Source organism: Bos indicus, chromosome 18 (assembly GCF_029378745.1).
Source record: "Bos indicus isolate NIAB-ARS_2022 breed Sahiwal x Tharparkar chromosome 18, NIAB-ARS_B.indTharparkar_mat_pri_1.0, whole genome shotgun sequence".
Classification (NCBI taxonomy): Eukaryota; Metazoa; Chordata; class Mammalia; order Artiodactyla; family Bovidae; genus Bos; species Bos indicus.
In genome coordinates, this window is record NC_091777.1 from 19,628,435 (window position 1) to 19,652,635 (window position 24,201).

A 24,201-nucleotide genomic window follows, 5' to 3' on the forward strand; every position below is an offset into this window, starting at 1 on the left:
CTGGGGTGGGCTGGGCACCCAGAGGACCCCAGTGCTTCTCTCTACTAATTAAAAAATGAGCAGCCCAGCCCCCAGGGTGCTGCCAGCGGCTCTGTTACAAGCTTGTCCACCCCCACGCCACCCCCCACCTCGCTGCAGGCCTGTGTCTCTCTCTCCCCTCAAACCTCTCCCACATGTCTTTCCTCCCTGGGCTCCTCTCACCTTCCTCTATACCTGGGTCTATGTACGGCGCATCTATGGTGGGCACCTCCTGTCCACTGGGTGTGCTTTGCGGAAACGGCACAGATGCAATTCCTAGCCATATAGCTCTCACAGTCCGCTGAGAGAAGCGGAGCCTGAACCGTCGTAGGGTCATCGTAAGCTGTGATTTGTTCAGTGACAGAAATAAACGGAGTGGTGTGACTAAGAAGGGCTTCCCAGGTGGCGCTAGTGGTAAAGAACCCACCTGCCAATGCAGGAGACATAAGAGACACGGGTTCGATCCCTGAGTCGGGAAGATCCCCTGGAGGAGGGCATGGCAACCCACTCCAGTATTCTTGCCTGGAGAATCCCATGGAAAGAGGAGCCTGGCGGGCTACAGTGCATAGGGTTGCAAAGAGTTGGATAAAACTGAAGCGACTTAGCACATGCACGTGAATGAGATGGGCTGGAGTGACCAGAGAAGCCTCCTGGAGGAGGTGACATGGGCACTGAGCCCTGCAGGTGCCAAACTCGGGGAGAGCCCCAGGCTGGGGAGAATGAGAGCACCAGGGTGTTTAAGGACCCAGAGGAGACTGGTGCAATGGCTGCTTATCTGGAAAGACAGGGCTGCAGCCAGAAGCCAGCACGACATGTCGTGTGGGGCCTCGGAGGCCGCAGCTGGCAACCTGACTTCTATTCAGGTGTTAAGGGAAGCCAGGGGAGGGCTTATTTAGGCTGGCGCGTGATCTCGTCTGAGTTACTACTGATGATTGTTGCCTCTGTTTGCCTGGGCCTTGAGATCCTCCTTTCTGCCTCCTTGTTGCCTTTTCAGCCCAGTTTCTCTCTGACATCCACTCCCTCCCCAGGAGGCCCAGGTGTGTGGCCTGTAACAGATCCGCAGAGACCCGAGAGGAGCATGGCTGGCTCCACGCCCGTCTCTCGCCCAGCACCAGAGGGCCTCAGGGTGCTCCCAGGGAGAATTGAAACTTTGCTATCTTATCTCCCTGTCCCGGTTCAGGGCTCAGTATTTTCTTCTCTGTAAATAGTGCAGGAGAAGCTGCCAGAGGAGAGACCCGGGTAAAAAAAGGCCACCTCTTCCTCAGGCTATGGTTTAGGGGATGTTAGAACAGATTGGAGGAAAAGCTGTGAGTGAATTTCAATCATTCAGGATTCTTTGGGTGTCAGTGACAGAATCCCAGTACAAACTACTGTAAGTTTAAAAAAAAAAAAAAAAAGGGAGAGAGAGAGAGAGGACCATTTTGGCTCATGTAACTGAAAATTCAGTCCACGGGCACTGACTTCAGGCATGGCTGGATCCAGAGGCTCAGTGTCTTCAGGACTAGCTGTTCTTCATGGTTCTTTCCTCTGTGTTCCTTCATTATCAACAGTCTCTCCCGTTGGCAAGATAATGACTGATAGTTTCAATCTATACCCCAGCCTGTCTGCAGCTCTCCCAAATTCAGAATGTCACGTGGAGCTCCACAGCTGAATGTGACCGGCTTTGATTGAGTGACATGACTGGTGCAGAATCATTTTGGCCATAAGCTTGTGATGTGTTTAATGGCTGATTCTGAGTACATGTGCTCATTCTGGAGTCAAGGGAAAGTTGACACACGAGTCACATGGAATGAAAAATGGAATGGATTTGGATCACAAAATAAAATCAAGGGTCTGTTATTTGGGGAAGGGAATGGATTCTGAGCAGGCAAAGCTCCCAGGGAGACCTGAGTATTTGGAAGCAGCAGAGACTCTTCCTGGTTTGGGACCCTGGGGACATGGGAGATGATTTAGGTGAGACTACCCCCCACACACACACACCAAGTCCCCTCCAGCTATCACGCTGTTTGTGCGGGGTCATTGTGTTTTCAGATTGAGAAGCTCCTGTTCCTCCCTCCGCGCCCTACCCCACCCACCCCACTCCCAGGTTGTTTGGGAATGGACTCATTATCTTCACAGGAGAATGCATCCCAGGCTTGAAGCCTGGGTAACAGAAATGCATGGAGGTGGCAATTCAAGGGAAGGCCAGACTGGGCTTCTCAGGGGTGTGGTGGCCTTTCACCTCTCCTAACACGTGCAGTGGCCCCTGGTAGCCACCCTCTTCCTTTCTGGTTCAGAAGAGACTGAGGGAGTCTCAGGAGTTGACCATAAAAGGGTTTGCCCCCCACCTCGGAGGCCTTACGAAACCTTGCAGGCAGACACTGCTTTCTCATTCTTCATTCTGCTATTCTTCACCCCCTGCTAACATGAGGCATAGCAAGGATGTGAAGATTTCCAAGGAGGGTGCCCCAGCCCAGTTGCAGGGAGAGCCTTCACTGGTGTCTGTCTCCTGCCAAGCAGCGAGGAGGTTGGCTCCCAGTCCGGGGAGGACCCAGCCTGGTGTTTCCCCCGATTTATTTTTAGCTCTAAAGCCACTCCTCAAATCTGGCTATAAATACCCCTTCCCTCCACACTCTCTGGCCGTCAGCATGCTCGTTCCTGCACTGGGACATTCAGACTCCCACCTCACTGCAACCAGTCTACAGCTGGCATCTGGGCCAGCTTCCCAACTCAGAAGAAAGTACCTGTTCATCCTTCAGGTGTTCATTTGTACAATAAATAGTCACAGGCATCTACTCCTCTGTGCTGGACTCTGTGTAATGAACAGGGCTGGTTTTCCAGCTGGGACTACCAAAGCACCCTTGTTCCTGCACCTTGAATCATCTGGGACCCTCGGGGATGGCATTCCAGGGCCCCAGGCCTGGTGTGTGATGCTTTAGGCAATTATGTTGATGGACCTCACTTTCCTCATCTGTAAAATAGAGATAATGATGCCACCTTCATGGGCTTCCTAAGGTGATGAGAGAGGGTGGGCAATTGTGGTGGTGCAGAGCAGCTTAAGGGAAAGAGAAGAAAGAGGGGGTCCTCTGTGGGCCTTGCTAGAATTGCTGGGATGCCCAGTCAGCCAGCAAGTGAGAGGCTGGAGCCCAGGTCTCAAACTGGCAGCCCCCAGCAACCCCAATGTAGCCCCCAGGTGTTCCAGCCCAGCACAGGTAACAAAAGCAAAAATAGATGAATTGGACTACATCAAAATTAAATGCTTCTGTGCATCAAAGGACACAATCAGCAGAATGAAAGGCAACCTACAGAATAGGGGAAATATCCGCGAATCAAGTGTCTGAGAAGGAATTAATATCCAGGATATATAAAGACCTTCTACAACGCAACAACAAGCAGCTTGATTAAAAAGGGCAGAGACTAACTAGACATTTCTCCAAACAAGATATACAAATAGCTGATAAGTGCATGAAAGGATATTCAACATCACTAATCATGAGGGAAATACAAGTCAAAACCACAATGAGATATTACCTCACAGTCAGAATGGCTGTTATCAAAAGGACAAAAAAAAAACAAGTGTTGGTGAGAATGTGGAGAAAAGGGAATCCCTGTGCACTGCTGGTGGGATTGTAAATTGGCTCAGCACTATGGAAAATAGTATGGAGTTTTCTCAAAAGAATTAAACATAGAATTACCATATAACCCAGAAATTCCACTTTTGGGTATATACCCCAAAGACATGAAAGCAGATCCTCTAAGAGATAATTGTACATATCCATGTTCATGGCAGCATTATTCACAATAGCCGAAAGGTGGGCACAAACTCCAGTGTCCATTGATGCTGCTGCTAAGTCGCTTCAGTCGTGCCCGACTCTGTGTGACCCCATAGACGGCAGCCCACCAGGCTCCCCCGTCCCTGGGATTCTCCAGGCAAGAACACTGGAGTGGGTTGCCATTTCCTTCTCCAATGCATGAAAGTGAAAAGTGAAAGTCAAGTCGCTTAGTCGTGTCCGACTCTTAGCGACCGCATGGACTGCAGCCTACCAGGCTCCTCTATCCATGGGATTCTCCAGGCAAGAGTACTAGAGCGGGGTGCCATTGCCTTCTCTGGTCCATTGATGAATGAATAATGAATGGGTAGGCAAAATGTGACATATCCATACAATAGAATATTATTCAGCCTTAAAAAGGAGGGAAATTCTGACCCAACATGGGTGAACCTCAAAGACATTATGCTAAGTGAGAGAAGCCAATCACAAAAAGACAAGTACTCCATGAGTCCACTTATATGAGGCATCTAGAGTAGTCAGATTCATAGAGACAGAAATAAAATGGGGGTTGCCAGGGGCTAGGGGCAGAGGAAATCGAGTTGGAAAAAAAAAAATTAGTTGCCGGTATCGAAGATTCTGAAAATGTAACAGGAGATTCTGGATTTCTGGCTTCTCTGGAATGACCGTCAGCCAGCATTGTCACAAGTAGCTGAGTTGGGTGGCTGCCACCTCCCGTGGGTGGGGATGTACCCAGTTGGCCCCACCACCTCTGGTCATCTGTCCACCTACTGCAGAGCCACGGCAGTGCTTGGTGTCACCTCTGCCTAAAGGCTTATGGGTGAGGGGGCAACAGGGGGCTGAGTCCACCTGTATTCATGAAGAGTCTCTGGGCAGAAGAGTCTGTGAGCCTACCCTATAGAGGGCAAATACCTTTTCTAGAGGTTTCCAACATCATTTAAAGCATGAAGCCTCCCCTCAGACCAAGGACCTTAGGCAGATGTGGTGGGTGGGACCTACTGGGGGCACCTGGTCCCCCCTCCATCCCCCAACCCTAAGGATTGGAGAGCCCTGTTCTGATTGAGGGGGTAACTGAGGTCTAGAGAGAAGAGGAGTTTTGGTCAAGTTCTCACAAAAGAGTTTATCTTTAGGGACGCATCCACTTTTCTATTTTTCATTGAGAAAGTGCTCATCAGATCAGAAGCAGATGCTGCTGATGCTCACGGCCACAGTATCTGAGCCCCTCCTCTCAGTTTACCTGTTAAATAGTGCCCAGCAGAAGAGCTTTCTCTGTTGCCTGGGAGATGGCTTAGCGCTGGCAGGACATCCTGGAAGTCCAGAGGATGTAGAATCCCTGGGGCAACTCTGCACCCTCGAGGCATGAGCTTTCTGAAGCAACTTCCATTCAGTGCCTCCGTGGGCCCAGGTGCCACTGAGCCCCGCTGCCCACCGTCCTTCCTGTGCATTCAGGTCATTCACCCGCCCTCTCCCTCACTCTTGCTTCTGGTCCTGGTGAGCCTCTGACATCCTAGATTTTGCCTGAGGCTGGGCTTTGGGGGAACTGGGGAGGTTTCCACCTTTCAGGCTCCACCGCCCCTCTGAATACTCTGTTTTAAATGCACGTGGTTTTCTGCTTCCCTCCCCATCCAGGACATCACCAGCCTGCTGCATACCATCTACGAGGTGGTCGATTCCTCCGTCAACCACTCCCCAACGTCGAGCAAGACGCTGCGGGTCAAGCTCACAGTGGCCCCCGATGGGAGCCAGAGCAAGAAGAGCATCGTCCTCAATCACCCCGGTGAGGGCTGGCAGGCCATGCTAGCCATGGGGTTGGTCCACTCCCAGCTCTCAGGGAGGCTCAGAGCCCACATCGGGGGAGTGCGGGGGGTGGGGGGTGGGGAGCCTAGGGCTTTTCCTGTGAGCTGCTCTGTGGACAAGTGGAGTTTGAGCAGGTCCTTGAAGGACCAGGGTTTGGATACGGAAGGAGTTCTAGAGATGGAAGGCCCTGGGTGAGCAAAGTGCTGGAGGTGGGCCTGGGCGTGGGGAGGGTGGTCGAGTGCGCCGAGCCTCGAAGGTGGCTAAGGGGTCTGGGAGGAGGTGAGTCGGGGGAAGGAGTTAAGCCAGGCACGTAGCAGCAAGACCCCTCTATTTAGTCCTGGCTCGGAGAACCCTCCCCACAGAGCTGTCGTGAAGCTTCTGTGGGCCAGTTTTTAAGAACTGTGTGCTAGGCAGCCTGAGAAGGGCTGGGAGGTGGGTGGGCACAGGAGCGAGCTGCTCACCCATCTGTTTTTCGGATGGGACTCAGACCTGCAGAGTGCCAGACCCAGAGCCGAGACCAAGCCCGCTGAGGAGCTGCGAAGCTGGGAGAAGAAGCAGCGGGCCCTCCTCAGGTAAGGCGGTCCCAAGCATGGGTTGAGCACCAGCTGTGTACCAGCTTCTAAGGGATTTGAAGCAGGAGGCTGCAGTCTGCATCCTCCTGGGGCGGGAAGTCGGGGTCGGGGTGGGGGGGTGTGACTTAAGAGGACAGGTTCACAAATCAAGCTCAGTTTTCCAAAATACCTAAATGTAGGTCTGCGTTGCTTCATCCAAAATGCCTTGGGCCAGATTTGTTTTGGAATTTGGCGTTTGTTGAGTTTTAGAAAGGTGCTCCCACCGTATTTCTGTTTGAGGTCTGAGCAGCAACCCAGGATTTAGCACAGAAATATTTTTGCAGGGACATGTATATATATTCACGCTAAGTGAGATAAAGACTATAGCTACCTTCACATCTGTTTAGAGCAAGCTTGGCTGCCAAACGAGTTATGGAAAATCTTTGTTTTGGGGCGTTTTGGATTTCAGAAATGTGGATAAAGGATTCTAAGACTGCAATTAGCTTTCACCTGTTGTTTTTCTTTAACTGCAAGGAAGGAAGTAAAGGGAGGGAGGGATGAAAAGAGACTGAGTAAAGAAAAGTGTTGAGGTAAACAGTAATATAATGTAACAGTAACGTGGGAGGCATGAAGATGTATCAATATCTACTGTGTATGTGGAAAGGAAATGACTGGGATTTGAGAAATAGTAGCACAGGGGGAAGAGAGAAGGTGGGGTCCAAGCAGGGACACAGCATGGTGTGAGGAGAGGGCTAGGAATCAGGGGTGCCCAAGCTGGCTACAGATGTGGGAGGCTGTCCTAAGGGGAGCAGGGAGGAGGCAAGCTAGCATGGGCAGATCACAGAGACCCTTGAAGGGGAGGGCAGGGAGCCCAGAATCCTGCAGTGGGGAAAACGTCACGCCCACCACACACACACACACACACATACACACACACACACACACACACACACACACACACACCCCTTACACACACACACACACACACTGGGAAGGCCCATGCTGGATTTGGAGCAGGTGATGGAGTTTGCTGACCTCAACTCCAGTGGCTTGGGGGCCTCTGTTCTCCCCAACCCCTGGGGAGCCAGGCGGACATTGGGGACACACAGTTTGAAGCCTGGCTCTGGACCATCTTTTTGATCAGTTACTCTCTCCTTTGCTTTGGCCCAGGGAGGCTAGGCAGGGGAGGAAAAGGAGGGCCAGAGTACTAAAGTGGTCTCTCCCTACCCCGCTCCCAAGACCCAGACCAAAATTAACAGAGGGTCCAGAAATGCTTGTCTCGTGACTTCCCAGGAGCTTTGTGGGACCTCTCCCACTGTGAGGCCAGGGCCCACCCTCTCACTTGCCTTCCCCGAAAGGTTCCAGGGTGACAGCCATCTGGAGCAGTCCGGCTGCTACCACCATTGCGTGGATGAGAACATTGAGAGGAGAAACCACTACTTAGATCTCGCCGGGATAGAAAACTACACGTCCCAGTTTGGGCCTGGTAAGGGAGCGCCTTCACTTGAGTGGGTGGCCAGGGGAGGGCGTGGCCGGGCGGGCAGGTGCGGGGCGAAGGTGTTCACTGGCCCCCTGGGCTGGGGGGAGGCGTAGCTTTTACTAGAGTGATTTGAGTCTTCTTCGAGGAGACGATCTTGAAAACTTTTGAGAGATTAAAGTAATACATGTACGAAGTTGAACAAAATCAAATATTATCCAAGGGTTTCTAATTCAGTGAAAACAGCAGTTCAGCGCTGCACTCTAACCCGCCCCGACCCAGTTCCCCTCTCTTCCAGTGAGGACCCCGGGCTTGGTTAAGCAAAACACCACTCTGTCTTTATGAGCCCTTGACATCTTGGCTCTTGCTATGATAAATGAAGACGCAGCCCACTTAATTTCACTCCCCTCGGCGCCCTTCTCCCCCTCCTCCTGTGTTTAATTCCTCTCTGGGTTACCTCTGTAAGTAAAGGAACATGCTCATAGATTTTCTTCGTGCCCCGGTGGCCTTAGACAGTTAACAGTGTCTCTGTCTCCTCTCTTTTCAAACTCTCAGAAGGAGAATTAATTATTTTTAAAGACCTAACAAAGAAACAGTTTTTTCCCCACTTAGCAGATGGCAAAGTTCCATTCGAGAAAACTCTCCTCCAAGACAGGGAGGAGCCAGCAGTGGGTGGGGAGTGGGAGCTCTGATAAGGAACAGCTGCCTCTCTCCGTATGGGAGAACTGGGGGTGCGGGTGATTTCTGGGGCATCCTGCGACACCAGCACACAGTAGGTGTTCACTAAACGTCTGTTGCGTTGACTCCTAGGCTCCCCGTCAGTGGCCCAGAAGTCAGAACTGCCCCCTCGCGCCTCCAACCCTACTCGATCTCGCTCCCACGAGCCGGAAGCCATCCACGTCCCACACCGCAAGCCCCAGGGCGCGGACCCCGGCTCCTTCCACTTTCTTGACGCCCCCTTCGCCAAGGCCTCGGAGGTCCAGCAGCGGCTCCGGGGCGGCACCCAGGACGGGAGCAAGCACTTTGTGAGGTCCCCCAAGGCCCAGGGCAAGAGCGTGGGTGTGGGCCACGTGGCCAGAGGGGCGCGAAGCAAGCCCCCCGGGGGACCCGCGGTCCCTGCGGTGGCCCCCTCGGCCCACCTGGCCGCCAGCCCTGCCCTCCTCCCCACCCTGGCGCCCCTCGGGCACCGGAAGCACAAGCACCGCGCCAAGGAGAGCCAGCAAGGGTGCCGGGGCCTGCAGGCGCCGCTGGCCGTGGGTGGCACCGTCGTGGGGCGGGACCACCTGAGGGAGCTGCCCGCCGTGGTGGTGTACGAGAGCCAGGCCGGCCAGGCAGTCCAGAGACACGAACATCACCACCACCACGAACACCACCACCATTACCATCACTTCTACCAGACATAGAGACGTAGAGCCCCGTCCCCTGCCCTGCCGCACCATATGAAGGACCCCCCCCAGCCCCCCAAGGCATTATTATTCTATTAATTATTGTTATTATGACGACTATTGTTTATTAATAATTATTGTTACTCCACTAATATTCAGCTAGCCTCCATGTAGAAGATATATGGAAACACAGAACTAAACTTTTATTTATATGTTGTGGGGACTGCATAACTTACCCAAGAAGTGACTGTGGGTTTGGAAGTGGCCTGCAGTGGCAGAGGCTCCCTGGGGTTCGGGAGCTGCCATTGTCCACGCTGGGCCATCCCACACCCTTCCCTTCCCCAACCCCCCACGCCCAGCCCCACCCCCGGAGCCCTCGGCCAGAGCCCTGCCCGACTCCAGAAGAACACCCTCACCTGGCCGGGCTTCCAGAGACCCTCGAAATCTCCGAGAAGATAAACAGCTGCTACCTCTTAGTATGATTCGGATTTTATTTTGCCCTTAACTGATTGTAATGTGCTACAAGGGATTTCAGCGGACTGCGCGACCTTCCCGGCTGTTGTGTTTTGATGTCCCAACCTAGAAACCTTAGCTGTCCTTTCTGGAGTTAACCTTTCACACCTTTCCAGTGGGATCATGCCCCCTGCCCCAAACCAGCCCCATCGTTCCTGCCTTGCGCAACGTGAAAATACATTTCTCCTTTTTCTCTCCTCCTCCTCCTCTCTTCTTTAGAAAGATACACACACATATTTAAAGACTGCCCCTGAAACCAGCCTTCTCACTTTGGAAACCTCTGGAGAGGGAACTAACCACATAAACAAGTGTGGTTTTCCAAGATCAGGCAATTGTGTGTTGTCGGTTGTGAATGTGGAAACCTCATGTCCTGCCATTGGCAAATATATACATACCTACGCGATTCTCTAACAGAGCTTCCTGTATCTGTAGATAGATGCCATCTGTCCATTTCTATGTATCTTTCTATAAATATACACTCTCAGGTACCTTTTCTGGTGTGCAGAAATTGGTGCTTTGCTTCTCAAGACACATCCAAAGTCCAGAAGTGACCCTGTGTCTGCCTCCCTGTGGGGCTGCTGTTCATTAAATGCCCCTTGCCTCTCATCAGGGGGTCCTTTCTCAAGGTTGAGGATCTGATAGGTTTTGGAGAGGACTGTGGGATTATGGAAGTGTGGAGGGAAATGGGAACAGTGGCCAGAGTTGGGACCCTGGAGCAGTGTCCTCTGTAGAAAAGAATTTTGACTGAGACCTGGGGAGGCCAGGAAAAGGACCCCTGTCAACTAGTCAGGGACCCTGTGAAAACCGGTGACACACACATCCTAATTGGATAATGGAGTGAGCTTAATCTGAAGGAGGGCATGGCAACCCACTCCAGTATTCTTGTCTGGAGAATCCCATGGACAGAGGAGCCTGGCAGGCTATAGTCTATAGGGTCGCAAAGAGTCAGACACGAATGAAGCGACTGAGCATGAGTACGTGAGCTTAACAAAGGGAATATCTACATAGTGTGGGCAAGCCTCTTAAAAGAGTAAAAGGGCATATGCTGGCACTCTGGGTGCCACTCCTACCCCTGGAGTGGAGGGTGTGGGGATGGGGGGGTCATCGTCGGCAGACAGAGGGGTGGGGGCACCCGAAGGAGCCATGGCCTTTTCTGGAAGGATGCAGCCAGCCTGTGGGGACCCTCCAGGGAAACGACTTCTGGACTTTCTCTCTTGTCCTCCTGTGTCCTGCTGAGGCCTCCTCGGCTGAAGCCACCAGGAACCAGAGAGCAAGGGAGTTACTGATGGGGGTCACACGGGCATTCTTTCAGGAAAGAGGAGAGTGGAGGGTGAATCTGGGAGCACACAGGAAGAAAAAGTGGCTCCAGCTGCCTGCCTTTCTGCTACTTGGTCTCCCAGCAGGGACCCCCTTTTCCAGAGCCTCTGGTGTTGGTTTACTGGGGTTGCTAAGGAGTAATTTTTGAAGATAGTGTGCAGAGTTGTTGTCACCATATTAATTTTATTACTTACTGGCATACCTGGAACTGGATTAGTATAGTTAATCCTTGTGACAACCAGTGAGTTTTGAGGCGGCCAGGAGAAGCTCAGGGAGTACAACAGGCTCAGAGAGGTTGAGTAACTCTCTTGAGAACACACAGCAAGTGGCAGAGGTGGGATTCTAGTCTTTCTCAGGACCCCTTAACCAGTGGATCTGGGCTTCTCGTGTTTGGGGCTGTGGGCTGCTCTCAGGCAGGAACCAACTGAAACTGATAGGAATGTAACCAAACCAGGGAAGGCAGGGAGGGAGCTGGCTTTGAGATGACAGGCAATGAATGCAGCTGCGACTCCCTGGTTCTTCTTGCTCCGTTTCTGGAGGTATACTTCCACTGACATGCTTTGCCATGGTGGGGGTGCTGTTGGCACCCACAATGCAAAAGGATTTTCCACTAGGACAAGCCCAGGGAAGGACTCTGATTGGCTGGGTTTGGAGCCAGTACCCATCCCTGGACCAATCACTGTGGCCCCCCGGAGTCATATGTCTAACCTGTGGAGGGGGGGTGGGGTCTGTGCCAGAAGAAGGAAGAAGAGGGATACTGAGCAGACAGCGGATCACGCCCCAGGCCCAGAACTGCTGCAGCCATGGGAATGAGCCAGGCACTGGGTCCAGCAGGGAGCCTCTCTGTGGTCTGGTGGCTTCAGAGTGTTTCCTCAGCCTCTGAGAGGAGGTCCGTGCCGTCTCCCCCAGCCCCACACCTGTCAGGGTTCTATTATTTCTTGGTACCTGGAATTTACCTAACTTAAAAAACAAAAAAGAGCTGTAACGTGCACATGTAGAATATTCAAACAGTACACAACAGTGCACACGAAGAAGCACACAGCCCTCTGACTTCCCTGATCCCAGCTTCCTGGTGCCTTTTGAGTGTGCCGTGGTGGTGTGAGCACAGATGTTGGTTCCTAGCTGCCTGGGTTCAAATCCTGACTCCCTCCCTCTGTAGTTATGTGTGTTTCTCAAGCCTCAGCTTCCCATTTATGAAGGGGAATCATAAGAGACCTACCCCACAGATTTGTTGTGAGAATTCATCGATTTTAAAACAGCTCCTGGCCCACAAGAACACTATGAAAGTGTCACTGACAGTTTTTATAAAAATAAATACACTCAAATGCGATATCTCCCCATTTAAATTCTGTTATTTTTTTAAGACTGTTTTTTCAGAGCCGTTTTAGATTTACAACAGAATTGAGAGGCAGGTTCTGAGACTTCCTATATACACTTTCTCTGCTTCGTGTATCGCCTTCCCTATTGTCAACATCACTCAACAGATGGTACTTTTTTTTTTTTCTTTTTTTTGCCACAGATGAACATATCTTGACGCATCATAATCCACACTTTATGTTGGGGCTCACTCTTGGTGTTGTGCATTCACTGGGTTTGAACACATGTATAATGATTTGTGAGCTTCCCAGGTGGCGCTAGTGGTAAAGAACTTGCCTGCCAATGCCAGAGACTAAGAGATGCATGTTCGATCCCCGGGTCGGGAAGATCCCCTGGAAGAGTCCGTGGCAACCATTCCAGTTTCCTGCCTAGAGAATCCCATGGACAGAGGAGCCTGATGGGCTACAGTCCAAAGGGTCGCAGAGTCGGACACTACTGAAGCGACTTGGCACGCACGCACACACGTAATGATGTGTTTCCATCACTATAATATTGTACGGAGTATTTTCACTACCCTTAACATGCTCCATGCCCTGCTTATTCATCTCTCCCCTACCCTCCCATCTTACTATTTTAAAAAATACTTCTAACAAACTTTGAAACAGAAAACTGTGTAACAGTAACCGTGAGGCTCACTACCCAGATTTTACAAATGCTGACATTTTGCAATATTTATTTCAGATCTATTTTCAAGAAAGAAAACACTGCAGTTACCACTTAATCCTCTTCCCACCACACCCTTTTATTTTTACCCAAGGAGTAGCATAGTATTCATACTTAGGCCCTTTTCCTCTCTGACCTAATGTATTTGGAGAGCTCCCTGTGTCACAGAGCTCTGCCCGGTCCTCTCCGACAGCTGCTCAAGCCCTCTCTTGCTCTGAGGCACTGTCATCCCCACCGAGGCTTGCCCGGCTTGTCTGGTGCCCACCAGTTGGAGCCCTGGCACCTGGAGTGCCAATGCTGATCTGCTGAGTTCAAGAGCCTGCGATTCGATGTTGATCGATTGTGAATGAGCTCTAAAAGAAGTGGTACCCAGTCATTGGCAGCTAAAGGAAGAAGAGAAAGGGAGGAAACAGAGGGAAGGCGAGAAGAGAAGGAAGGAATGGAAGGATGAACGCGTGGTCAACCATGCTTCTTGGTGGGGTTGTGAGCATTTTCCTGCAGGCTAGTAGGGGTGAGTTTTGTCCTGCAGGCAAATCTGACACCCACTGCAGAGGAACTGCTCTAGCTCCCCAGATCCTGAGCTTTGAGGGCCAGACCTTCCCTGGGGTCTACAGACCCATATGCGCAAAACTCCAGGTGCTCGGTCGCTAGGATGCCTGGTTCTGCTGATCTGTCCCTGACACCAGGGATGTCTGGCTTAGGCAGCCAACTAAGCTGAGGCTCTAGTTACCCAGGAAGCACGAGGGGTCGGGGAGGGGGTGGGCGGGGGGTGGAGGGGCCCGTGCACTTCACACTCAGCAGTGCCAATTACAGTTTCTGGCAAAGGAAACAGCCAGGAGCAGTTGCTTTGACTCTCCCCCACCCCCACTCCCATCCCACCTTTTCCTCAGCGTTCAGATGTCAAATCATTACAGGGCCAGAGGGAAGGCAACCTTGGAGGTCGCAGGAGGAGGGGAAGGCTGCCTGCACTAATAACCGGCTTCTGTGAGGCCTGTCAGCGCTCTTGGGAATGAAAGGGGACCCCTGAGCTGTGCTCCGTGCCAGCGGGCTGTGGCACCCCACCCCCACGCCCTCCCCTCCTCTCGGAAGACAGGAATTCACCAGCACATACTAGGGACTGCAGGCCCCAAGGACCCCAAGGCAGCATTGCCCCTTGCCCTTGTCCAGTCCAGCCCCAGTACCCACCCTCCCAGCTCCTGCCTTTGCTCCCCCAGGCATGGGACAAGCCCCAGTATCACCCCTTCTCCCCACGTGTACATGGCTGTGTTTTGCAGAACCAATACAGGTGGTTCAGACAAACGCTTTATTGACTCCTAAGAGCTGTGTATTAGCTTCCCAGTAGGCTCAGACAGTAAAGAATCTGCTTGCAGTGCAGGAGACCCAGGTTTGATCTCTGGGTCAGGAAGATCTCCTGGAGAAGGGAATGGCAACCCACTCCAGTATTCTTGCCTGGAGAATTCCATGGACAGAGGATCCTGGCAGGCTACAGTCCTTGGGGTCACAAAGAGTCGGACACGACTGAGCGACTAACACACACAAGCAAGTATTCCATTATTGCATTACATTATTTCAAAAGCTGCGTATTGACTCTCGAATGCTGTATAAGGGCACCCTTCTCCAACCACTGAAGCTTTATCACTTCTTACCGTCATGTCCCTTGTTTGGGGTTCTGATCTTATTCTTGGCCCTGTCACCTTCTTGCAAAGCAGCAGACCTTTGAACCTGACCCCCGTCCTGTGGGGCTCATGCCCTTGAATGATTCTGATTAATGTATGTCCCTGCCAAGGGCTTTGTGCACCCCCACCTTGCTTTAGTGTGAGAAGAGGGAATGGGTGTGAGGTCCATCTCCTTGTAGCAGAAGGAGACCTCAGAGGTGGAGGAAATGGTAGAGGCCTGCCTAGACTCCCCATCTCCCCCCTGACTGCCCCAGAGCTTTCCTCTCCCTTCCATTTTCTCTCCATAAAGTAGGAGCATTGTGGTGCGTCCAGTTCACGTGCCTGGTGGAGACAAGAGGGTCTCTACCTCGACGGAGACCCTCCAGACTTGACTTTGGCCTAGACCAGCCTGTGGGGGAGGGGGCTGGGAACAGGCAGGGATGGAATGCTCACAACAAGAAATTCTCATCCTATGAGTCCTTCAGAATCACCTGGGGAGATTTTGAAATTCCGGTGCCTGGGCCCCACCTCTGATGGTGTAGATTCCTTGGCCTGGGTACCAAGGTGTTCCGAGTTCTTGGACAGATAGGCTAAGAATCCAGATGACCTCCTTTGAGAGCCGTACCTAACTTCAGGGGCCATAAGAATCTCCCAGGGAGCGTGTTAATGCAGAGACTCAGGCCCACCCCCCGAGACTGTGATTCTGTGGGCCTGGGGCTGGGTGCGAGGATTGGTGCTTTTAACAAGCACCCACCTCAGGACAAGACGTGGCAGCTGGGCCCACAGACTAGTGTGAGGAGCCCAGGGCCTTGGCACAAGCAGGGTGGAACTCCGGTGGCTCAGCCTTAAGGAGTGTGTGCCCTGAGGTGTAAGGGAGACAGAAAGAGCGCCCCACACACCTGCCCCACCCAGAACCTCCAGAAAGCCTCATGATGTTGGAGCATGTGGCCATGACCATGCCAGAGGACACAAATGGAGAATTTAATAACTCTCCCGTAGGTGTGAGTTGAGCTCCTTTCCTATCTGCTTTGCCATTCAGGCCTTCAATAACCTACCACCCTCCCCCTCATAAAACTTCAGGCACCAAAGAACCAGATTTGGTGGGAGTCAAGGCATGTGCTCCGACTAGGGTGTATCCACAGTAACCCCAGGTGTGGGGATCCCGTGTTCCCCTTCCTCCCTTGGCTCTTTAGGGAGATGCCTGTTGGCCCTTCCCAGTCTTCCTGCTGTGCTTTGAGGCCCTGGCTCCCTGGAGAGGCACTTGTGCAGGTGGTCAAAGCCAGCCTTGGGGAGGGGGAGGCTCCATGTGACCATCTACTGTGCTGCTTTGCCATGCTGCAGACCGGGGCTTGGTTCCCAAGCATACAGGTGCCCTATCGTACCTCTACCAGGCCTACTTTGGCTTGCTGGGTGGAGTTGAGGAGGTGACTGGGTTTAGTAGCCAGACCACAGAATGCAGGCTTGGGGTCTCAGCTCAGATGGGCAGGACAGCCCAGGGTGGAGGGTATGAATATTGGAGTCAGGCAGACCGGAATTGAGTCCTGGTCCTGCTACTTCCCAGCTGTGCCACCTTGGACAAGGGCGCAGCCTCTCTGTGCCTCAGTTTCCTTCTCTGTGAAAGGGAGAGTGTTTGTCGCTTAGTCATGCCCAACTCTGCAAACCCATGGGTTGTATAGCCCACCAGGCTCTTCTGTTGATGGGATTTTCCAGGAAAGAATACTGGAGTGAATAGCCATTCCCTCCTCCAGGGGATCTTCCTGACCCGGAGATTGAACCCAGGTCTCCAGCATTGCAGGCAGATTCTTTACTGACTGAACCACTAGGGAAGCCCTTCGTTCTCTGCAACACGGGGCTAATCAGAGTACCCAGCTCACTGGGCTGTGGTGAGTATCAGATTAAACGATCTGATGGGCCTGAAGCATTCAGCTCACAGTTGGGCACAGAGCAGGCCCTTGGGAAATGGCAGCTACTGTTCTGGGAATCTGACCCCATAGGGCTTGTGGGGAAGGAGGTGCAGTCCTGACTGCTGACAGCCCCACTCCCACCCCAGCTGCAGAGCCCCTGGTCAGTGGTGGCAGCGTGCCACCTCCCACCTGCCTAGTTAATTTTCCCTTCTACCTTCAGTGAATTCACTCCATTCCCTCCAGATCCAACCTGCAGTATGAACTTGGGCAAGCCCAGCCCACTGTGGGCCAGCAATCCCAAATGTGCATGAGATTGCCCATATGGCTCTGATAAACTGGGCCTGGGGGTAGCAGCTCTGCCCTCCCAAAAAGATGGGGCAGTGGTTGGGACTGGCAGCCTGAAAGTCATACCCAGCAATTTCTTGCCCCTGGTGAGGAGTGAGGGAGCCCCAAGAACAGTCCTTGGCTGCCCTGCATCTGGGTCTCTCCTTGTCCCTCCCGGAATCTGGTCTAGCCCCCTGGGACCAGGCTCTGCACCCTAGGATTACAAGGAGGCTAAATGGCCATATCAGTCAATTATGGAGCGCTCATTGTATGTTCAACCTGCGTTTGCTGACGTCCTTAGAATAGCCTTGTGTGGAAGCCAAGGAGGAGACCAAGTTACATTTCAGCCAAGTGACTTGGCAGGGTCACAGTTAGTGTGTGGCAGGATTAAACATAGTGTGACACCTGTCCATGGGGACAAGCTGTTTGTTATTCAACCCTCCCTTGCCAGGAGCCTGTGGGCATGAACAAAAATTAGCAAAGACCAGTCCTCCCATTCCTCTGCCCTCAGCCCAGCCAATTCCAGGGAAATGTGAGTGAAGGGAAGGTCTGGGAGGTGGGGCTGCTGGCCTAGCCCGAGCTCTCCGCTGCAGCAGGGTGGTACCCATGCTCTCTGGGTGCCCTTCCATCCCTTCATTCATAGCACTGATCACGTTTGTAATTGCATCTGAGCCTCGTTATTTGCGCCATTTTACTCTCAGTAAAGTCATTGCAAACACTGATTTAGCCAATACTGAACCACTGATCTTGGAGAAATATCGGGTTAGGTTCCTGCGAGCCTCTGATCACATTTCCATCAACTCTGTTTTGTATGTGTTTCTGTTTAAAGACACCAGGTTTATTCTACCATGTTGATTTGTTACCACTGAACTCAGGGCCCAGAGCCACCATAACCTGTGCCTGAATGAAGCTTGTCTAGCGCATGTATTTTCAAGATTTTTTTGATGTGGATTTTTTTAAAGCCTTGATTGAATTTGTGACACCACTGCTTCTATTGTTTACATTTTGGTTTTTTGGCTGCAAGGCATGTGAGATCTTAGCTCCCCGACTAGAGATGGAACCCGCACCTCCTGTACTGGAAGGTGAAGTCTTAACCACTGGCCTACCTGGAAAGTCCGTAGCACACATGTTTTCTCCATAAGGCACATCGCAACCTTCTTGCTCATTGGACCACTAGTCAGCCCTTCAGCCATCGCTAACACAAAGCACGAAAATGCAGAAAGTGCAGTGCTGAGCAGGCCATGGAAAGAACATGTTTATAATATGAGAGCTGAAACGGAAAGGCCGAGTGTTGCCTTGTTTGATGTCAGCTGACAACGTGCACATCTAATGGCTCATTTTTCAGATTTTTCACTGCTCTGCGCAAGAGCACGGATGACCATGAAAGCGCCGTGGGTATTGATTTTGAGGTTCTGAATAAATTTTAGTGAGCAGGCGAATTCAGGAAGAATCTGTGAATAATCAGGATCGACTGTAGAGGCTTGTTTGTGCCTCTGATTATTTGGTTAACATCTGTTTCCACTAAAGCACTATCTTGTTCACCAAAGATTATTTTGTAATCCCAAAGGCCCAGCAAAGATAGGTGCTTGTTAAATATCCGCCGAGCGCCTGAACCATAGCACGTTCCTGGCCTGCCCACCCGGCCCCAGGCCAGACCTCGCAGGCCTGCTCTTGGCACTCAACACATCTCTGTAGTTTGGATTCATAAAGACAACCAGGCGGGGGACACTCATTCACAGGGTCCTGCTCAGGCTCCTGGACATGCTGATTCTGCCTCCAGGAAGGGGTAGCAGCCTCTGGACAGACTGAAACCCAGGGATGTGCAGGGGATGTTCTGGGTGCTGGGGAGCAGAGAGGCAGCACCACTGGCAGCTTGGCCTATGGGCTCCCAGCACAGACCAGGGGCAGGAGTCCTGGGTGACTCTGAGTGGGTCAGTCCCCTGGCCAGATCCTCTTCTGATAGGGCAGGTGCTTGGCCATCTTAACAGAGGTCACCCGGTTCCATTTCCTCTGGCTCTGTTCTCAAAAAGCAGCATCTGATTGTGATTTGTTCAGAAATTCCTAGCCAGAATACCAGAATATTCTAATGTGGTCCACGTGACCTCTTTCCCCTTCCTCCTCCCTCTCTCCTTCTTTCATGGTGGAGAAAGAATCTATCATTTGAGGACCTCGCTGGGTCTCGCTGTGCAGTTTAGTTACTGCAAGTCAGTCTCAGGGGTCAGACCACCCCCTGGTGACAGGGAGCTCCCAAAATCGAAACTGGTCCCAGCAAAGGGTGACCCAAACCTGGTTCTCACTGCTCAGAGAGGTCCTTTTCAGGCCCAGCTAGCTTTTCCCTGGACCACACCTGTCTCAAGTTCATCTCCAGTTTCCTTGATCCATTTAATACTCTCAAATATTCACTGGTCAACCGCTATATGTCAGGAACCACGCTCAGCAGGAAATAAATCAGGCCTCCCTGCCTCCCTTCAGAGAGCTTTCAGTCTGGTAAGGAGAAAGCTGTCACACCAAACAATCACATTGTTATTAACTGTGATAACTTCTGGGGAGGCAGGTGAGGGAATAACAGAGGGGATCTGATTGCGAATGGGGCTTGGAGAGGAAGACCTCTGCAGGAAGCCACATTAGGTGGGGACCTCAAGGAGGAGGAGGAATGAGCCAGGTGAAAGCTAGATGAAATAGCTCGAGCAAAGGGCCTGAGGTGAGGGAGAGGGCAGGCCATTGGAGCTGTGTGAGAAGCTGAGCACAGACAGCAAACAGGAGGGGACTGCAGAATGTGACCATCTGTCCACTTGATGGAGAAGGAACCAGAAACAGTAGCCTAGAGAGGAAGCGCTTGTCAGAGGAGACAAGGGCCTGTTGGATGCAAGTGGCTTATGACATTATCACTCATGAAAGTGCTAGGGATCCATTTCTTTGTCTACACCCGGGCTCAGCAACACCTTCCCTGATGCGGAACAACATCTTAAATGTGAGAAGGAACAGAAGTAAAGTTGGAAAGAACAAGAGGGCAAAGACAGAGAGAGACAGAGGTCTCACTTTCCTCTTTCTGGTAATTGCTGAATTGGCGCTCATGAAGGCAGAAAAGGAATGGCTGACTTATGTCCCTCTGCCAGGAGAGGGGAAAGAAGGGAGGCATGATATTGACTTAAACGTGGGGGATTTAAAAGGCCCCTATGTTCCCACTTTGTGCTTTGCTGCTAACAGACAGCCTGGGACCTTTGAAGTCAGTCTGGCCCAGTGGGGAGCGGGCTTCTGTGGAGACTAGATGCTAACAGGGGCGGGGGAAGGGGACCAGGGGGCGGCCGAAACTCTATTAGGCATGCTCTAGCAAAAAGAAAGGCAAATCCAATGATAATGTACATCTGTTTCAGGGAATTTATAAGCTTTGAACATTTTTTATGGGCAGATAAGTGGGTCCTTTTCTTACCATAACTTAGAACTTCAAAGCTGGGTGTGTGGATAATGCAAATTGCTGAAATATGAGATTTTCCCTACAAAGAGGTTTCCAAAAAAGACGAGGAAGAGAAAAAAAGAGACAGAGAGAGAGAGAACGAAGGCTAATTGATGCCACAGTCTTTTATGTATATGGCAAAAACGGGACAAAAATTGATTTTTATGAACTAAGAAATTGATGGGAGAGATAGGGAGAGGGGGAGGAGGCCACAAGCCAGGTACGGGGGCTGAGATGGGATCAGGCCAGTTGGCCTAGGCTCTGGGTCAGACCTGGGGACACGACCCCTCCCTCTAGGAGCCCTCATTCTTAAGGGGGAAGATAAGACAAGTAGACACAAGGGCACTTCGGAGCCATCCAAGGCAGTGTCAGCCCAGGGCCTGCCTGATCCATCCAAAGTCCAAGGGGTGCTCAGGACATAGTAGAGACTGGAGGCCTGAAAATCAGGGAAGGCTTCCTGGAAGAGAGTGGCTCAGCAGGGCCCTAAACCTAACCCTTCTGGGGGCAGGCGGAGTGAGATTCTAGATGGCAAAACAGCTGCATCAGGATATCCCTGAATGATGCTTCTGCTGCTCAGCCCCCACCACACTCAGCCCTCGGCGCCTTTCTTGTCTCCCTCGCCTCCACCCCCAGCAGCTAGCCTGTGGGCTCTTTGAAGGCAAGGGCAAAACAATAAATGCTTGTTGAGTGAACGCAATCAGTGAATGAGTGGCATTCAGAGCCAACCAGCTCCCTCGTTTCAGTATTTCACATATATGGTGGAAGATTCAGACTGGAAGGGAAGAAGGGGATGTGCTTTGGTCCTTATAGTTGACCCCAATATCCTTTCTGTCTCTTGGTGATTAGTCTAAGCCAGTCTTTTTTTTATTTTATTATTTTTTTAAATACGCTTTGGTTTTAATATGGACAACATAACCAAAAAAATTTTGAGCTTGTAACGTTGTTCTTTAAGCATTATACCTTTGGGCTCTTCTTCTTTTCTTGATTCATCTTCTTTTCTTCTCCCTCTACTACCCCATCCCCATTCCTCCTCTTCCTCTTCCCCCTCCTCCATCTTTTCAAGAAGTTCACAGAAGTAGGAGGTCTTCTCTATTAACTGTATTGGTCTCAGCCAGTCTTGGTAAAGCCATTATCCCCTTTGCCAGTGATTGGTTCAGGATAAGTCACATGACCCTATTCTGGCCAATAAGACTTGAAGGGAAATCTGTTGAGGGGCTGTAAGATGTCTGGGTGGTAGCCATCTTGCCACCAGCTTGAGGATCACAGAGCAGACATGGGGGAGAACCCGGGCCCTAGAGGAGGAAGTCACTGAACTACCACTTGTGGGGTACCCAGTGGCTACTTATCATCTGTACTCTGGTTGTTTGGCTTTTCTCAGGAGAAGATCTTGAGATGACGATTTGAGGGCAAGCTGTTTATTTTGAGGCAATCTGGAAAGTGCTGGAGGGGTGTGAGGAGGGAGACAGGGAAGGGGAGATAACTAGAGCTTGATTCTGCTGGGAACCAAGATGAATGCCCTTCAGAGTTACTCACCCACAAAGCCAGGAAGCCTGGGCATTTATCACCCATTCCTTCAGTCACTAGTCGAGGGCTGCTCCCACCACAGGCAGGACAAGCTCCAGTGGCCAGGCAGAGCTTTCTATAACGTGTCACAAGCGCTAGGAGTTGGGAAGTGCAGGCACAGAAATGCTTCATCCAGGGTACTCAGGGCCACACACTGGCATCGTCCGTTCCTTGGGGTTTCTGTTGCTGACAGCATCTTAATCTATGCCAGGTGATCATGAAGAACCTCAGAGGAAAATGTGACAGGTTTGAACATTTTCCTAGGAATCCATGAACAACTCTTCAAGAACAACTGTTTGGGCAGTGTCGTGATGACCATGATAATTTTAAAGAGTTGGAGGGGAGGTTGGCCCGGGTCTTCTCCAGGAAGCTGGGCATCCACCTTTACCTGACGTCCAGCCAGCATCTTAGGGGACTTCAGTACTCATATGGATCTGATCTCTAAATTTTGTAAACCAACCGCCTCCCAGAAACAACCTCCTTTTCCTCTTGGCTTCAGCCACCCACTCCTGATCCTACTTTGGCCCCAGAAGCGCCCCACCCTGGAAGCCACGAGGACTGTTACCTTCCTCTGTCCTCACTCCTGTCTTCCTGACAGTCCCTTGCGGTTCTCCCCAATGCATTAGGTCCCTTTCACTCTCTCATCTTCACTTCCTGCTTTTTCTACTGTAGTAGGTGATCTGGATTTCTACCATTCTCAGCTCCATCACTTCTGTCCTTCTGCCCCATCCACCTGACAAATGCCAACTTTGGAAAAGTAAAGTACTAGGAGGAAGGGCTTTGGGATCGACAATGATCATTATCCCCATTAAGTTGCCACTTTTTTGGTCCCAAAATCCAATGGGAATTTCAGTAGCTACATCTCTTGACTCCTTGGCTATATTTCATGATGGTGACTATATCCTTCCTTTCAGACCACCATTGGATTCTGTGCATAGGCTGCTAGTTACTCCCCTGTATCGATTCACCTTTTCTTCTTGGTAACAGGATCTCTGGTTTTTGAGTTCAAAAATAAAGACTACAGTTCTCAGACTATTTTGCAACTAAGTTTTGTGACTGAACTGTAGTGAGTATTATGTGCCATGTGACAGTTCCTGGAAATCCACCTTAAGAGGTTGCTTACTTATTCCTATTCTCCCTTTTATTCTCCATCCCTTCTTCCATTCTGCTACCTGGAAAGCAGATGTGATGGCTGGTGTTCTAGTCACCATTTTGGACCATGAGGACAAGAGCAACACCTCAGAGATGGCGCAGTGACTGGCAGAAGCCTGTGTCCCTGAGGGTTTAGAGAAATAGGGCTTCTATTTCAGAACTGGACACCAACATTTAGACTATTAGGTGAGGAAGAAATCTTCTCACTTGTTTAAACCACTCTCCCTTGTAGCCCAATTAAATCCTAAGTGAAATTGCTTTCCTGACATCAAGCCCTGTTGGATTTTCTCCAGCCTCTCTGAGCTGCCTTTAAGCAGTCAGCTTTGCCTAATCCTCCTTTTAAAATCGCAGCATTGAAACTGGGTACATGGAACCTCTCTGTACTATCTTTACAGAATCTGTAAGTATTTCAAAATAAAAAGTTTTTAAAATAGTGGCATTGCTTCAGTCTCAGTTTTGGCTTCCCTGTCTTCTCCATGGACTCACTTTCTGGGACCTCACCCACTTTCATGGCCTTGATGACCACCTCAAGGCTGTTGCTAAGGAGTTTCAACTACATGCCCCCAAAGGAGGCATGTCATCCCACCTCAAAACTTGTTCTAAGCTCAGTAAATGGCAAGATAATCCACCAGGTAACCCAAGCCAGAAGTCTGGGTGTCCTCCCATACTTCCTCTCCCTCTCCCCTAGTCCAGTCACTTAAAACTTTTGGTTCTGCATCCTCCAGAGATTCTCCCCAACTCCTCCATCCCAGCTGCCATGACACTGGGTACTGGGCCCACCAGAAGCCTGTCAGCTGTCCCCAGCCTGATCACCTCCTCTTCCAGTCTTGCTCCCTCTGTCAGTCCTCACAGTGCAGACAGAAAGTGCTTTTTCAAGCACCAATCTGACTGTGACACTTCCCTACTGCAAACCCAACCTGCTGCCCTCAGGACAAGGCCAGCAGACCAGGCCGTCTGTGAGCTATTCCTGCCTGCTTCCTGCTTTGCTCCATCCTGCTGCACTGAACTTCTGGTGGTCCTTGAACAAGAGAGACCTCTGCTTCCCCTAGAAGATGCTGCTGCTCCTCTCTGCAAAGCCGATTCTTGCCATTGGTCTTAGCCTGGGTTCCCAAGGCAGAGCCTGAGACAAGGACATAAGAACAGATCACATCTGGGTAGAGTGATGCCGGGAAGAGGATCAGGGGAGCAGCAGAGTGAGATAGAAGATGACAAGATGACTTTAGGATGTGTCCCCAAGGTTGCCCCTGGAGGCGGTGGACCTCTGGGAGGACGAAAGGCTGGGGC

The 24,201-nt window shown here is 51.3% G+C and overlaps 1 protein-coding gene across 1 annotated transcript in view; it reads left to right on the forward strand.

The window, feature by feature from the left end:
• NKD1 (NKD inhibitor of WNT signaling pathway 1) overlaps window positions 1-23,353 on the forward strand; it is a 105,559-nt gene extending 82,206 nt beyond the window's left edge. The window contains exons 7-10 of the mRNA XM_019980153.2: window positions 5,415-5,562; window positions 6,070-6,154; window positions 7,492-7,619; window positions 8,421-23,353. Of these exons, the coding sequence (XP_019835712.2) occupies window positions 5,415-5,562; window positions 6,070-6,154; window positions 7,492-7,619; window positions 8,421-9,013 (954 nt within the window). The 3' untranslated portion in view covers window positions 9,014-23,353. The remainder of the gene's footprint in view (window positions 1-5,414; window positions 5,563-6,069; window positions 6,155-7,491; window positions 7,620-8,420) is intronic.
• The last annotated feature ends 848 nt before the right edge of the window (window positions 23,354-24,201 follow it).